This window comes from Charadrius vociferus, unplaced genomic scaffold (assembly GCF_000708025.1).
Source record: "Charadrius vociferus isolate BGI_N301 unplaced genomic scaffold, ASM70802v2 scaffold7, whole genome shotgun sequence".
In the NCBI taxonomy this organism is placed as follows: domain Eukaryota; kingdom Metazoa; phylum Chordata; class Aves; order Charadriiformes; family Charadriidae; genus Charadrius; species Charadrius vociferus.
In genome coordinates, this window is record NW_009649308.1 from 549,253 (window position 1) to 564,232 (window position 14,980).

The 14,980-nt window shown below is 50.7% G+C and overlaps 1 protein-coding gene across 1 annotated transcript in view; it reads right to left on the bottom strand.

Moving 5' to 3' along the window:
* GABRE (gamma-aminobutyric acid (GABA) A receptor, epsilon) overlaps positions 1–14,625 on the bottom strand; it is a 31,626-nt gene extending 17,001 nt beyond the window's left edge. Inside the window, exons 1-3 of the mRNA XM_009889317.1 lie at positions 14,408–14,625; positions 12,791–12,939; positions 12,517–12,584 (exon numbers count right to left, since the gene is read on the bottom strand). Coding sequence (XP_009887619.1) covers positions 12,517–12,584; positions 12,791–12,939; positions 14,408–14,625 — 435 coding nt within the window. The remainder of the gene's footprint in view (positions 1–12,516; positions 12,585–12,790; positions 12,940–14,407) is intronic.
* Between the last annotated feature and the right edge of the window lie 355 nt (positions 14,626–14,980).

Sequence of the window (14,980 nt, forward strand, 5' to 3'; positions counted from 1 at the left end):
ATCTCAGCACCTTTCCCTGTATATCCAGGGACCAAACAGCCCAATTGCTGCCCAATTCCCTTTGCTGTTTTTTCATCTTTCCAGACTTTCTTGCATTTTCCCTCTTTTCCCTTCACTACCTGCTCTAGTTTTCTTTCCTCCTGCTCTTCTCCATGCCCCTCTCCACACTCTCTTTGGTCTGTAGCTCACCGCTCTGCTTCTCTGCTTCAGCAAGAAAGGCATTACCACCCTGCCCATACCCCTCCTCAAACAGAAACAGCTTCAATTGTAGTGGTCCTATTTAAGCATCACATCATTTCCCACCCTCTTCCCGCCTTCTCATGGGACTCTGCTTTGTCTAGCAAGGCCTTACGCTCTCCAGGGCAGGGACTGCCTCTCGCTATGGATTGAAAGGTGTCTAGTGATCTCAGCTGGCTGCTGATTGTCATGCAAAGAGAACAGACAAAGTCCCTCTCACTGCAGTCTTATCGATGAAGAAATTGCTACAGAAGCTGTGCTTTGAGGTCAAGACAGGAAGGAAAGGGTAGCAGAGACAGGGAGCCGTAGAAGCTCTGCTTTCTCTGTGGATCACAGCCAGAAGCATCCTTCCAGTGCAGGAATTGCATGGCACGGCACAGCAGCATGCAATACCAGAGAGGATAAGAATGATCAAACAATGTCAGGCAGTGTCCCTCTGTCCCAACAGCCTCCTACAGTGGCCAGTCACAGGAGCTTAGGGACAGACTATAAGGAGCAGGAAAATCACTACCGCCTTCTCCTAAATATACCCTCCTTTGTGAGAACCACTCCCTTCCAACAAGCACTGAGCTCTGTCAAACCACCTTCCCTGGAATGCCATCCATTGTACCGAAATGTCTGCGCTGGCCAGGAGGAAACCCGCTGTTTGCCTGTATAAATCCCTTTCTAATCCTCATCCTCAAGGCAAAAAGCACATTCAAAAAATTTGAGAAAGTTCTACTTTCACAAAAGGGGAGGGTTTTGTGCCCTCTGCAGAAATCCTCACTCCTGACACCGTTCTCTCCCGGCCCTAGATGAAGAAGGAGGTGGGGACAGTGTACTCTGCTCCACTGACTCTTTCAAGAAAACCCGTTTCATGTTGTCTCTCGTGCCCCCTTGCCGTGCCCGCCAGCTTTCTCTTCCTGCCCTGACAGTTCCTTGATTTAGCTCCTTCTCCCTGCTTCGTTTTGTTTTTGCTTTCGCAGTTCTTTTCAAGCCACCGCAAAATCACAGCCCAGCCCTAACGTGATTTCAAGGGAGCACCAGGCTGAGGAAAGCAGCTGGGAGAAATGAATCAGTGAAAGAACAATTTCTTTCTGTCTCCCCTGTCGAGTATTCGAAGGGCAAAGCAAGTGGGACTGCAGTTACAGAAGGGACACCAGGCCAGCTGCCTCTCCTTTCCAGGCATACATCCACACTTCAGGCCAAGGGTAGTGGTCATTTGGATGCCAGGACAACGGCCACTGGGCAAGCAGGAGCTGCAGAGCTCTGCTGCTCTGGGCTGCTTACTTCCCATGGCCCCTGAGAGCTGCAAAAGACTCTCCTCAGAAACTGGGGGCTGGTACTCCCAGTCCCTTTTTCCAGCTCCCAACTGTTTTGTAGAGACTCAGCCTACTGCAGATGCCTCCTTTAAAACTCAACTGCTCTACCTTCCCCAGCCGCCCTAGATGGCTTTAGCACATCTTCGGGGAGTAGCAAAAAAGATGAAGGCTCAGGTTTTCTATACAGAAGTATAAGGAATGTATTGGCAGAGCTTGTATATCTCAGAATCATACATACAAGAAACCAAACAATTTTGGCTCTTGAGCTTAGTCCAAAGTTCCTGGGAACTGAACAGCCCGTTCCCTGCTGCTCCTTACCAAATTCCAGCACTTCAACCTGCCTTTGGCTGTTTGTGATAGCAGCAACACTGAGGTATTGTCATCTTCCTTCTTATGATGCAGTGAGAGGACCAGTGTCTAAGCAGCCCCTGAGCTCACTGCAGCAGAACCGGACTGAAGCCTGCAGCCAGCTCCGCAAGAAGCTACGTGCAGAGCTCATGTCCAAACAGCCACGAGCAGCGGGGAGGGAGCTTGGCTTCACGCGATGGCTCACTCCTCCCTTGCCGTGCAAACTGGGTGCCCAATATCCCCATTCCCACTGCGCTCCTTCCATCCCCCACCTTCTCTGCAGACACCCTTCCTCCCCAAACCTCCTGGTGAGATTTGCTCTGCAAACCCCTCTGGCACACTGCTCCATGCCATGCCACCACTGGAGCTCTTTGTTGTGGCAGGGGGAACCAGGGTCCATCGTGTCTTCTCCCAAGGGGCAGATTCATGTGACAAACTAAGGCTGCAAGCTCTGGACAGGTCTGTCAGTCCACCACTGCCAAATCATGAAAGAAAATGGTTGTCTTTAATATTATGATTCTCTTTGCCTTCAGCTTTTCTTTTCAAGGAGCAAATGAAGAGAAGATCAGCCAGTTACCATCTTAGCTTCACCCTCCTACCTCCCTGTGGCTAACTCCCACAAATTTTTCCCACTTCTCTCCCCCACTGCAACACTTCTCTCACTCCACTACTAAGGTGGCTTTGGGTGTCTGTGGAGGAGAATGACAGATCGAGGGATACTGGTCTGGTGTGGGAGATGTAACAGGTACGCTGGCAAAGCTGGGGGGAAAAAAGAAGCAGATCAGGGGCAAGTGTCAGGAACAAGGCTTACAACATTTGCAAAATCCCTGCTCTGACCTTGCCTGTTCCCCAGCCACGCGGAGACATGGTGTTCCCCCACCTACACGCCTCGCTGTTTTGGTTCACACTTCCCACGTGCATCTGCCTGTAGGTGAGCCATTATCACCGCCCGCAATTTTCCTGTTGAGCAGAGCCGATCAGACGGTGAGAGCCATTCCAGCTAACTGCAGGTTGGAGAACAACCCCAGAAATCCTCACAGTAAAGCCCTCTGGACATGAAGAGGGACCAGCAAGGCTTTTACTCAGGTCCCCAGCTACCATCAGCTCCATGCCACCAGCACACACCAAGCCCAGGACCCCTGACCAGGCTTATTCCCCCACGCACAGTGCCCTATGCAGCCAGCATGATTTCTGTGGGGCTTTCCAGAGCTGTTGCGTTGGGAATTGGTGGGGCCGGTCTCAGCAGCACTGGTGTGAAACAGCCGCGGTGTCGGCAAACCCGCAGTGGGGAAGGATGGGCTGCTGCCCACCAGCGCGAGGCATGGCGGCAGACGACTGTGAAGATCTGCCTGCCCACTCACCCGCTGACCCTAACACATACCTCCTACCAGCACAAAAGACACCGAGCTGAAGACACAGAGGCACGTAGGAGATGTGAGGGGTTGCAGGGAGGAGAAGCAGGGCGCTGCCTCAGCCCATGCAGCCCTGGTGCCACGGGGAGGCTCAGGCTGGCGGTATCACAGCTCCATCGCTGCTCGCTTGCAATTTGTATCATGGGCAATTAAACCCTTCCTGTGCACGGAGATGGGATGTAATAGCCTGAATATTCAGCTTTTAACATCGAGGCATGAAGAGGTCCTTGAAGCATATTGCCTCCGGTCACCCACAATCACTGAATTCTGAGAAATGGTCTCCATTTCATAACAGATTTATAGCAGGCAGATTTCACATCAGCCTTTTAGGGGAGATGGTAGGACTGCTTCATCTGGGGATGCAGGAAATAAATAGAACCAATTTGTACTGAAAAAATGAAGTTTTGTTGAAAATAAATTAAAATTGTCAAAACCTAAAATGAATTACCTCAACCTCATCATTTCATTCAGAAACTTTTTTTTTGTCAGTAAGCTAACAAAATATTTTGCCTTACCTTTATCGATTTTATTCACCTCATCTTCACTTTTATTTTCAAATACTCATTTTCATGCCTTACTTATAGGACAGAATTTATCACCGTATGAAAAGCAAATCAAAACAATCTGATGATACTAAACATAAATATTTTGATTGTCCCTAAACCCATTTTCCCTCAGAAATGCTTAAGAATTTTGGCTGTTTGGCCCAGAGACTCCCTCCCCTACGATGCCGCCTGTTCCCCCTAGACCAGAAGCCCTGTCCTCTGACCAGCTCTTTGACTTGGCTCTCACACACCTGAAATATCCAGACCTCTCCTGCGGAGAGATCTAAAGCCTTCAGTTCAGATAAATCAACTCTGCCTTAAAAATAATTCAGCCCATCAAGTGACAACTATCGGTACAGCTCAGAGCCTATATCTTTCAAATTTGACACAATAGTGCTTTCCCTTTGACTTGGAAGAATCAATTTAATGAGGTTCAGAGCACAGATCAGTACCCGAATAAAACACATGCTTCCTGGCCTGTCCACGCACACACGTCTCCGTATGAAGAAGTAGGGCCGTTGGGGAATCGTGGAGCAACTCCATTAGCTTCTGCGCTTGCGATGGAGATGGCTGCGTCCGCGCTTTCCTTGGCAAGATGCAGCTGCACGCGACAGCTCTGAGCCTGAGCCCGCATCTCCCAGCCACATCCCGTGATGGACAAGGTCACATTCCCACCGCCCAGCGGCTGCAGCCCTGTCCATGCCTGTGCATCATGGCAACGCCTCTTTTAATGCCCTGCCAGAGGGAAAAGCTCCTACCAAACCGAGAGAGAGCTGCTAGCTGCCGGCATTGCCAGGGCAAGGAACATCCCTCTGGCCTGGTCCAGGCCCCAGTAAGAAGGGTCTTCCGGTCACTGGAAAAAATGTCATCATGATCTTTTAAGAAGCAGAAACTCAATTGGGGGCAGAGACCTCTGGAAAGGGAGACCAGGAGCAGCCATGGTGGTCATGAGCTGTGTTAGAAAAGTTTTCTGTGAGTAGAGGTGAGGAATCCCAAGTTACAATGCTCTGAGGTCGGGCACAATGAGCACACTGGCTACTCGGGAAGCACCTACAGCATCCTTCCCAGGCTGCCTGCAAGGGTTCAGGGCAAAAGACCTCTTTGCATTCAGCCCAGCTGAAGAAATGTGAGTTTTCTCCAATGACTGGCACGAGGTGAATACCGGATTGAGACATTCCTGCCAGGAGAAGGCCAGAAATCGGATTCATGAAGGAATTTACAAGAGCTGCTAACTTAATTATGAATGTTGATCTATCCCGTGTTGCCCGAGGGCCAGAGGCTGCCCCAGCCGTGGGTGGTGTGGAGGCACCTGTGTGCCAGAACTGACGCTGCCGTTTAAGAAACCTGACCAACTACAGCCACATTCCCCACTTAGTGCAGGACTGGGGAGCACAGATGTTAATTAACTTCAGGGCTTTGCTCTCCAGAAATGTCTCTCAAGAAAAGTACTTTCCCCCCTCAGGAGGCTGCTGTCCAGGTTTTCACATTTTATTTAGCTCCAAATTTTAGAGGCAAACCCCCTGCTTTTTGTTCACTTTCTCTGATAACAGACTCCTTGTGTTTTCTGCACAATAAACAGCCCATAAATAAAATACCAACATGGATGTCACACAGAAAATATCTAGAGGGGATTAGTGTATGTTCTGGATAATAAAAAAGGAGGTGGTTGAATTATTCATAGTGAGTAAATCAGCCCTTCTCCGGTTTGGGAGCAGACCCCGAAACTTGCGGAAGCTCTTGAGATACGTTCAGGATGGGGATAACTCATTTATTTTATTAGACCTTCTGTTGCAGTTTGTGATTTGTCCCACAAGTCACACGTGATTGGTGCTATTCCTCAGTGGCCTCATGATTATTTTTTTTTCTTAAGACAATGACAAACAATGGCTACAGGACGGCCACTACTCTTCTCCGTGTACCCGACCTCACGGCCTCGCAAACATGAGCGGCTACATGCGGAACAGTTACTCTTCGAGCACTTGGGCACACAGAAATGGACTCAGGTGACTGTTCCTGAACATCAAGGAATCAAGAGATATGAGCACTTTCCAAGCAAATGAGTATTTGTGAAGACGTTATAAATGCACCACCAGCTCCGGCGGCACTGAGACATCACCCAGGCGCGGAAACTAATGGCCAGGAATGGCCATTTCCCAACGTTTTACATTTCTACGTTATGCATCTTTATCAGGGTCCAAAACCCGACCTAGCTCATTACACAAGTGCATGTGCTAGGTGACTTCATTAGATTTATGCTGATGCCTGACTCTCGCTGCACACCGGGCAGGGGAAGAAGAGCGTGCAGTCCTTGGCAGAACATCGCGGCATGCCTCAGGCATTGCAATCCACCCTAGAAGTGGGTGCATCTGGGCTATTGCCTCCCAGACAGATGATTTGTGAAGCACTTTTAAGTCCTTTCAGTTGAGAAGTGCTGTGCAACCGCTGGAGTCTATTATTATCAGGGAAGAAGGGGGGAGGTAACAAATTTCCTTTACCTATAGGCTTATCTTGTGCTCCAGAGCAACACATTCAAGCATCTTAAAAAGTGTGCCATTTTCATTTCATTTCCTCCCTACTTATTCCAAAGCAGCCAAAGCTAAGTATAATCAAGACTTAAGTGCTCCTCAGAGCCAGACAATTATTACCGGTCTTGGTTTCCCCATCTACTAAGAAGAAATGAAGATATTAACCCAAGCCTTACAGCGGGACACCGGGGCTGTAACCCAAAGCTTCCCACTGCGGCTCCCACGCTAACTGCCTTCCAACCAAGCACAGCTGCAGCTCCTGGGAAAGCTTCCCTGCGGAGATGCCTCGAACCGCTCTCTGCAAGGGTGGCTTAGCCCTGTACAGCTTTCATAGAGCCTAGCTCCCCTCTTGGGGATCTTTGCCCCCGCTGCTGGGATAGCTCAGCCGGTCACAAGCAGCTGCCAGCTTGCTGCACACTCTGATAACGTGGCATCGATGGGGATTTTACGCAAAGAGCTGGGATTCGGCAGCTCGGCCACCCGCAGCTCTGAGAGGGGAGGAAGCAATCCTTGGAAGAGGGTTGTGCGGACAGCCCTCCCTCCCTGGCTCCTCAGGATTTACATGAAAGCAGTCAGTGGGGAGTTCTCTTCATTCATGCTGGGCTTATACTTCTAAATTATAAAGTGTGTCAAATGAGGATTTAATTTACATTTAACAAGACAACGTTTGTAAATTAATTATTCATCAGCTGATAACGAATAAACATTTCCCCCTTCCCTCCCCCCCCCTTTTTCACAGTGTTTTCACAAATGCACCATACATGCAAATCTATTAAATCTATTCTGCAGTACTCCAAACGTGGGAAAATATGTTCTTCATCCTCAATTTCGTTAGTGTGTTGCATGGTAACTAATGCAGCTAGGCACCGCATCGTGAATTTAATAGCGTGCAGCATCTCCTTCCTAAAGAAGGAAGGGGGGAATATTCAACACGTGTATTTGGACATATCACCCTCTTTGGGTTCCAGTCCCGCACTCACAGGCAGAGCTAAGAAAATAATTTGCTGTAATAATGGAGGCAGGAGCTTGACCCTGCCCCCTGGAAATCACAGGCACTTCAGAGGCAGCAGTCTGGCCCCTGGTGAACGACAGAGGCCAATTTTGCTCTTTCCATTTTATTATCATTAAGTAATGAGATTGAGGTGGCGCATGATCCCAGCAGAAGAGCTGTCATCAAGTTTTGCTACAGAATTTGGCACACAAGGGCATCTCCTCACACACACACACTAAAGAGAGGAGTCTCGAGCACCTGAACTAGCCTTGACCGCACCACCTCTGATCCCAGACACACGGAGCAGGTAACTGAGGCAGGTCCCTGGATGAGTGGCATGTCTCCGTTCACTCTGGCCAGAAGGCTACCGCAGTGTTTGGGCTATGCTCCTGGTGTTCAACTCCTTGAGCCTCACACTTGGTTTTGCACAAGAAAGGAATAAAAGGACGTTCAACTCTGACCTCTGGGAGGAATTGGAGAAGCTCTGGGCAGGACTTGCTCCATCCCCGAGCTCGGAACAGAAGCGCTTTTTCCACTCCCACCCATGCTGGCTCTCATGGACACTTCATGGACATCCTCAGGACTGAAAGACACTCAGCCCCAATAGTTGGCAACCGCTTTACTTCTACAGCATCATTTCCTGAGAGTTAAGCAACCCTAAAGGAAGGTGATCCAGAACTCTAGGTGCCCTTGACACCAGTTAAAGCTATAATCTATAGCAATAAAGCCATTACAAAACAAAACCAGCAGCAAATCCCTCCAGCAAACAACCAGTCAGCGAAAAAATTGAACCCAAAAAGTCTCCTCCATCGGTCCCTCCTGCCGCAGCCCTCCCTGGCACCCCTTCCTGCAAGCATGCTTGGAGAACCAAGGTGGGTCTTTGCACCAGGCTCAGCTTAGTGATATACCAAGGACACCTAAACACTGTCTGTGTTAATGGGAATCTAATTGGCCATCCAGATCTGTGACACAGCTTGGAAAGCTGTGGTGCTGTGGGTGATAACTCATTTGGCTTGAGGTGCCACTGGCCGGCACCCAGTGATAGCAGGCGGCTCTGGAAGGGCTCGTGGCCGAGTGTGTCCTTTCCCTGCTGGTGTAAACACAGCTTCCCACCACCCTGAGAAGTGCCAACTGCCTCAATCCCACCCAAAGACAACAGGTTTATGGGGATGGGGAAGAAACCCCAGTCCATGCAGGGACTGGACCTGATGGTCCCACTTTTCTGCACCCTTTTTCCCTCTCAGCTCATCCTCTTTCAGCCAAGCCCCGTGTCCCAATTCCTACCGTTTAACCATCTCCTAGCTTTATTTCTGGTTAACTGTCACATTTTGGCTGGCAAAGCACAGAGGGTCCTTTCCCCAGGGAGGAGAAAATGTAAAATTTGCTCAGCTACCTAAATGGGAAACAAGACTGCCATTCTGGTCTACAAAAGATACGAGGAAATCACTTTACATTTCTTCCCCCTCCAAACCTGCCTGCCTTCTGCTGACTCCTGAATGTTAATGTTATTTATGACAAGTGATTGATGAGGGGGATGCAGAATTCACACCCAGCGCAGGGCATTTTCAAATCACCTATTCATTTTTAAGGACCGGAATCAGTTTTGTATCCTGACGTGATTTATCATTTGGAGGTTGAGCAGCGGCTACGCAGGACTATCTTCCAAGCCCTGACAGAGCATCACCAGGCTGAAAGCAGCAGTGAGTAGTTAACCCTTTGAGGGGTGAGCAGAAGATCACAGGACACCACTATTCAAACTAAATCGCTTCAGTTGGAGCCTTTTATTCCACCAGCAGGTCAAACCAAATCCTACAGCCTTCAGCTTCAGACCATGCTGGTCCAAGCTAACAGCTACAGTAATGCTGCTATATTTCTTAAAAGCAGAACTAGGTTTTTATCTTCTACATAGCCTGGCTACGTGAAAGAGAAATATTTACGTAAGACGCTGTCATCACAATGCACTTAAAAGAGATCAATGGGATATTTCCCCTCCAGTGGACCTTCCAGCCTACACGAGCCGCTGTATCTGCAGCAGAGAGCAATCTCACCACAGGCTCAGGAGAGATCTAGCTCCGAGTCAAACTCTGGTTCCCCTCTCTCAGAAACGTGCATTTCCTCAGGTTGCGTATGGTAAAAGGGAAAGATCAGACACGTGGGATGGGCCTGACAGCCGGGAGAAGGTTGTGAGAAGCTATATAAAAAGGGACAAAGTGGGAATGACGTGTCCCCAGCAAAGACAATCTGTATCAAACATTTGATGCCAGCCTGCCAGTGGCTGGGACGACCCACAGAATGACTTCATTCATTGCATCAGCATGGAAAAGCAAACGAACACAAAACTAGTGGGTGAAGCAGCCAACTCCAGAGGTGACACTGTGGCAGCTTTGTCACAGCCCTTTTCTCCTGCTTCAGGAGACACTATTGCAGGATGCAGCCTCTCTCATGAGCAGGGGGAGGTAGGTATTCAGAGTACAGATGGCAGAAAGCTGCCATCCAAAGCTACGAGACCCGGATCTAGCTGTCCTCAGTACCTTTAATATCAGCCCAGCATCTCGGGGGAAAGGCTATAAAGCTCAAGGGCATCACAGATTCAAGCTTAGGAAGTTACCTATGGGGACAGGGAAGAAGAGATGTCCACAGACATCCTGGGGAGTCTACTCCCCACTGTCTGCTTGGGGAGTCATACGGCGGTATCTTCAGATCACTGTTGACTGTTGGGGCCCAGCAGGGACCCCTGTACTTGTAGCATCCAGGCACTTTAGAGAGGGTGCAGCCAGTTGTGCCTGATGCCACAGAAATCCCTCAACTGTCTCTATGCCAAATGGTTTCCTCCCCTGCCTGAGCAGCTCCTTGCCATGCCATTCCCACAAACGGCAGTACCTTCCTCAGGTGGGAAGGCTGCAGGTGGGTAAACTAGCCCCATGGCAGCAGCTTCCCCAGCAGAGCCCTGAAGATGTAGGCAATTCCAAGAACCAGTCTTGCCTTCACGCTCCTGGCTCACTTGAAGTGCCCTGGGATCCCATGCAGTCACGGAGCCCCACTCCATGAAGCGTAAAAACTTCTGCTGACTCTTAGAAAGAGCTAAACACATGGGTTGAGCTGCTCTAGGAATGGTCAGGGCTGTCTTCAGCAGCACTCTCCCATGTGATTCTCTGTTTTCTAGTAAGGGTTGAGTTCACACAACAGTTTTTCCCCCTTGGGGGGGGGGATGGCTGTTGTCACTGCCCTGCATCCTGTTTTCACAGTAATACTGGAGATGCTGAATAAGCCTCAAGTCCCTATATCTGCAGCCATATACAGTTGGTATTAGCCCAGTGGATCTAAAATACTGAAAGACTGGGATGGATGTACGTACATTCTCACATACCCATCACCATGGCTGTGTTTCTTAGGAAACCGGATTAGCAGCAGTGCCTGGTATCTCCGTTTAAGAGAATGGATGAACTCTGGATGCAAGACTGGATTTTATAAGCCACACTCTGCTGCTACCACCTGCATGGCTATGCTGTGCTCGTGTGACAGAGAGGAGGGCAGAGCTTCCTACAGGGGTGAAAAGGGGTAAAGTAAATGGATGAGAGGGAAAGAAAAGGAATGAGGACGTGCACTGTGGTTTTGTGTGGTTTTCTTGGCATATCCTTGGGCAGTGCAAAGCAGATGGGAATGCCACCTATAACATGACTCTTATGCTCTACCTTCAGGCACAGCAGTGACCAGGGAGGTGCGCACACCCAGCCCCTGCACGGTTCCCCCCGCGCTGCTGCTCTTATGCTGCTGTGGCACTGTGTCCACACACCCACATGGGATGGAGGAGCTTGCAGTATCTGCTGGCAGCCTGGGATGACATCCACGTGGCTCGGGCCGTGGTTCTCCCTCTGAAAACTGGGCCCACAGAAACAGTGAAAGGATTTTTTTCCCCTTAAGGCTGTCCCTGCTGGGCCTCCTAATGGTGCCCTCATCGTGCAAGCAAGCACCCAGCCAGGTGCCCATCTGGTGGCCCATGAACAGGCACTGCTCAGAGGCACATGCTCAGCAGCGGCCAGTCAGAAGAGCTGCTTCAAAATGCTTTTTGGAGTGGAAATGGTACTACAACTACAATGCCATTCCTCCACCCCCGGAGGGGTTTGTTCAGTGGAAATTTTCTGCTTGGGAAACTAAAAATAACATGCCCATCCTGAGAACTTTCTTTTTTTGGTTTAAGGGGGCTGGTTTTGTTTCTACACCATTTTGCATTGAAGGAGACAAGAAAAGCCAAATTATCCTGGCTGTACCTCTCCTTTGTCCTCTCCACCTCACTGCCCAGTAGGCCAAAGAAGTCTTTCAAAACCTGACAGCAGTCAGGTTTGTTCCTTGCTAGAAAAGAGGAAAAAAATGACTTCACAGGGAAAATAATAATGGAAGTTTCCTGTGAAAAATAAATAATCAACAGTTGCTCTCCAGTGTGTGGACTGGAGGCTCTTCAGACCAAAGAGCATCTCTGCTGAGTGTTTCTGCAGCTCCTGGTACAGCAGGGTCCTAAGCCACGAGCAGAAACTGTCACAGTCGTGGTGGCATCCATCTAAGGCGTTACATACTGAAGAAGAGCCGTCAGACCTGAGGTACCCTGCCTGCCCCTCCCCAGCATCACCAGCCAGGCCTGGGCACCCAAATTTCACACCATCAGGCCATTGCCATGGAAACTATCTCCAGTTACCTATTTCAGTCCTCCTGGAAAGCACGCTGCTCCCCGTCCCAGCTACCACCGCACTGGCTCAACCAGGGTGGTGCAACCTGCCCTGAGCATCCTGGTGCCCACACGCTTCCCAGGCAGGAGTGGGCAAAGCCACCAGGCAGAAATGTCTGTCTACACATTGCCAATGGAGACCAAAGAGCATCATCATCCTTCTCTCTAAGCTTGTGAGCACGGTAGGGTTGTTGAGCTCACTGAGGACCTCGCCCCTAACCAGGGATGGCTGTCAAGCCTTTCTAGCTGCAGCTATCAGTGGGGTCAGAGCACATCTTCCCAAGGAAAGGGAAATAAATCCACCTCTTCTTGTGACAACACCACCTTCACACCATGTCTAGCCAGCATGACGCAACCTGCCAGCAGCGCTGGGCCAGCTACCTCCCACGCTATCAGTTGTGGCAATACCACGACCCAGCAGCAATGACACCACTCACCATCTGGATGACAGACACCGGCCCAATGCTGTTCACGTAGATATCCACATCAATAAACGTGGGCTTGACTGTAAAAAAAAAAATAAAATAGGTACAGATGAGCTGGGGCTAGGATCATTTATGAAGGGCTGAGGACTGGGGGAGCATGTGGGATCAGTGTGGCTCCATCTCACCAAAAATCCCAACTACAGCAGCCACAAAAGCATGGAAAACACAAGACACAGGCAGGCCAGGTCAGCACCCGTGGCCACAGGGAACTTCAGAGGAAACTTACTGCCAATATCAGGCCTCAGCTTGTTGTCATAGTTCTTCAGCAGTGAGTTGAGGATCTGCGTGGCATCAGTCTCCTGTGCCTTGGGGGTGAGGACCCAGGTTTTATTGATGCTGAGGTAATCGTAATCATATTCCTCTGTGCTCTCACACCTGGAGCAGAGAGACAAAAGGAGAGAGACATCACTGTGGCAGCTCTCTGATGCTCTGTAGGAGTAGGGGCACAGCTGGGTTTCAGAGATACTAAAGGAGGAGGATGCAGCACTGCTGAAAGGCTGAACATAAGGAGCTCAGGGATCTCCTCTCGGCCACGCTGCTAAGAAGACCCCACTCACCTGGTGCCCTTTGCTCACTTCAGGGTCCCCAGACATGCCGGGGCCTTGCTGCCAGCGGCCAGGACTAGCAGGCAGGTGCTCCACATCCTCCCCAGCTCCCGTTGGAGACATGCTGCTCATCCCCAAGCAGGGAGCCAGTCCCAGCCCTCCTTCGCCTCATTCCTGCCCATCCCACTCCCGGTCCTCCTCTGCTGCCAGCAGCTCCTGCTCCTGGACCTGCCTGTTAACCCCAAATACTGCTCAGCTGCTCCACCTGATGCTTGCACCTGAAGTGGGCTTCCTCTGAGGAACAAGCCAGTGACCAAATAGCATTTTTGGGGAGCAAGGAATTTATTATGAGAGAATTTCAGAGAAAAGAGGTCCTAAAACTACCAAGCAGGCAGCATGCACGTCTGGCTTGCCAGGAACCCAGCCATCTGCCCTGCACAGATCCTCACAAATTAAAGCCTTATGGAAACTCCTCTGCCCTCAAGCCAAGACCTGCCACAACCCATTCTCTCTGCTCCCCAACCCTTCCTCCCCAGCCTTTGGTATGAGCTCCCATGTAAAGATACTCCATCTTCTTGATCTTCTAGTTCCAAGCTGGGCAAGGAAAACTTGCATCCTCCTTTGGATGTGATCTACTTAGCAACAGCTTCTCCTGCTGCCTTTCAAATCTGCCCTCGCTAAACCTTTTGCACCCCTCCCTTTTTCTAAAGGAGTTTTCCTAAATCCTCTAATTAAATTAGGTCCACATGGTCACCTGGGAAATTCTAACCACCTGCCTCTGCGCTGGGCAGCTCATTCACAAGATCGTCCCCAGAATGACACAGCCATATGCGGGAGAGGATGCCGAGCGATCCCACAGCCGGCACACCCCCCTCGACGTCTGCCATGTCAGCGTGTCACCTGCTCCAGCGCCAGAAAGGGTCTCGCAGCGGGAGCTGCCACTGTGTTGACACTTCCCAGCTGGAGCCTCGCAGCTCCGAGGCACCGCCGATACGCATCTCCCCTCAGCGCCTGGGGAGGCAGAGCCTGGCAAAGGTACTTGAAGGGGGTAAAAAAAGCATTAAATTGGCATGTTGCAGTCAATTTATCAGATGCTCCTCTTTTAAAACCCCAGATAAAACTTGCTTTCACCATCACTTTGAAGCTCTTTGCATCTCCCCAGCTTTCAGGCACGGGGATGCGTCCCCCGACAAGGGCTGCGCTGCGTGCAGCTGGCTGCCTGCCGCCGCACATTAGGTGTTGGTACATCAGCTTGTTGTCTCCCATCTGATTGCGCTGCACTTCCTAACGATGCTTACGGAGTCTTAAGCAACGCTGTCAGGATGCGCTTCCCTATCTGAGCAGCGGCAGCGAGGGCTCGCCCGGCCTTCGTGCTGTGCCGTGCCTTCGACACGCGGCTGAGCCGGCAGCTCCAGTGGCTGCGGGAGGCACCGGGGACCCCCGCTGTGCCCACCTGAAAACTGGCCAGAGCCGAAATCTGGAGCCGGCCCTGCTCCTGCAGGGCACAGAGGGACATGTCTCTGCCCACAGCCCAGGGCAGGGCAGGGGAAAGCAATTCCAACTGCTGCCAGTGTTTTGGGTGATGCAGGCTGCCTCTAGCAGAGTGCGAGCAGCTACACCGAAACCTTACCTCGGGGTTTCCTTGGCCCTACTTGAAGTCAGCCCAAGACAGGTCATCTGCCGGCACTGAACTCTGAATGTCCCACTGCCCTGCCAAAATCCAGTTCCCGCAAGCCGTAAGGCCCAAAACATCCCTCCGGGGCTGAACAAAACCAGGCTGGTTACTCTGACCTCAGCCTTCTGGCTTCCCTCCGTTTAGTGTCGCTGATTAACACCCTAAGGCTTGGGGGTAGCATTTCCAGGGAGTCACA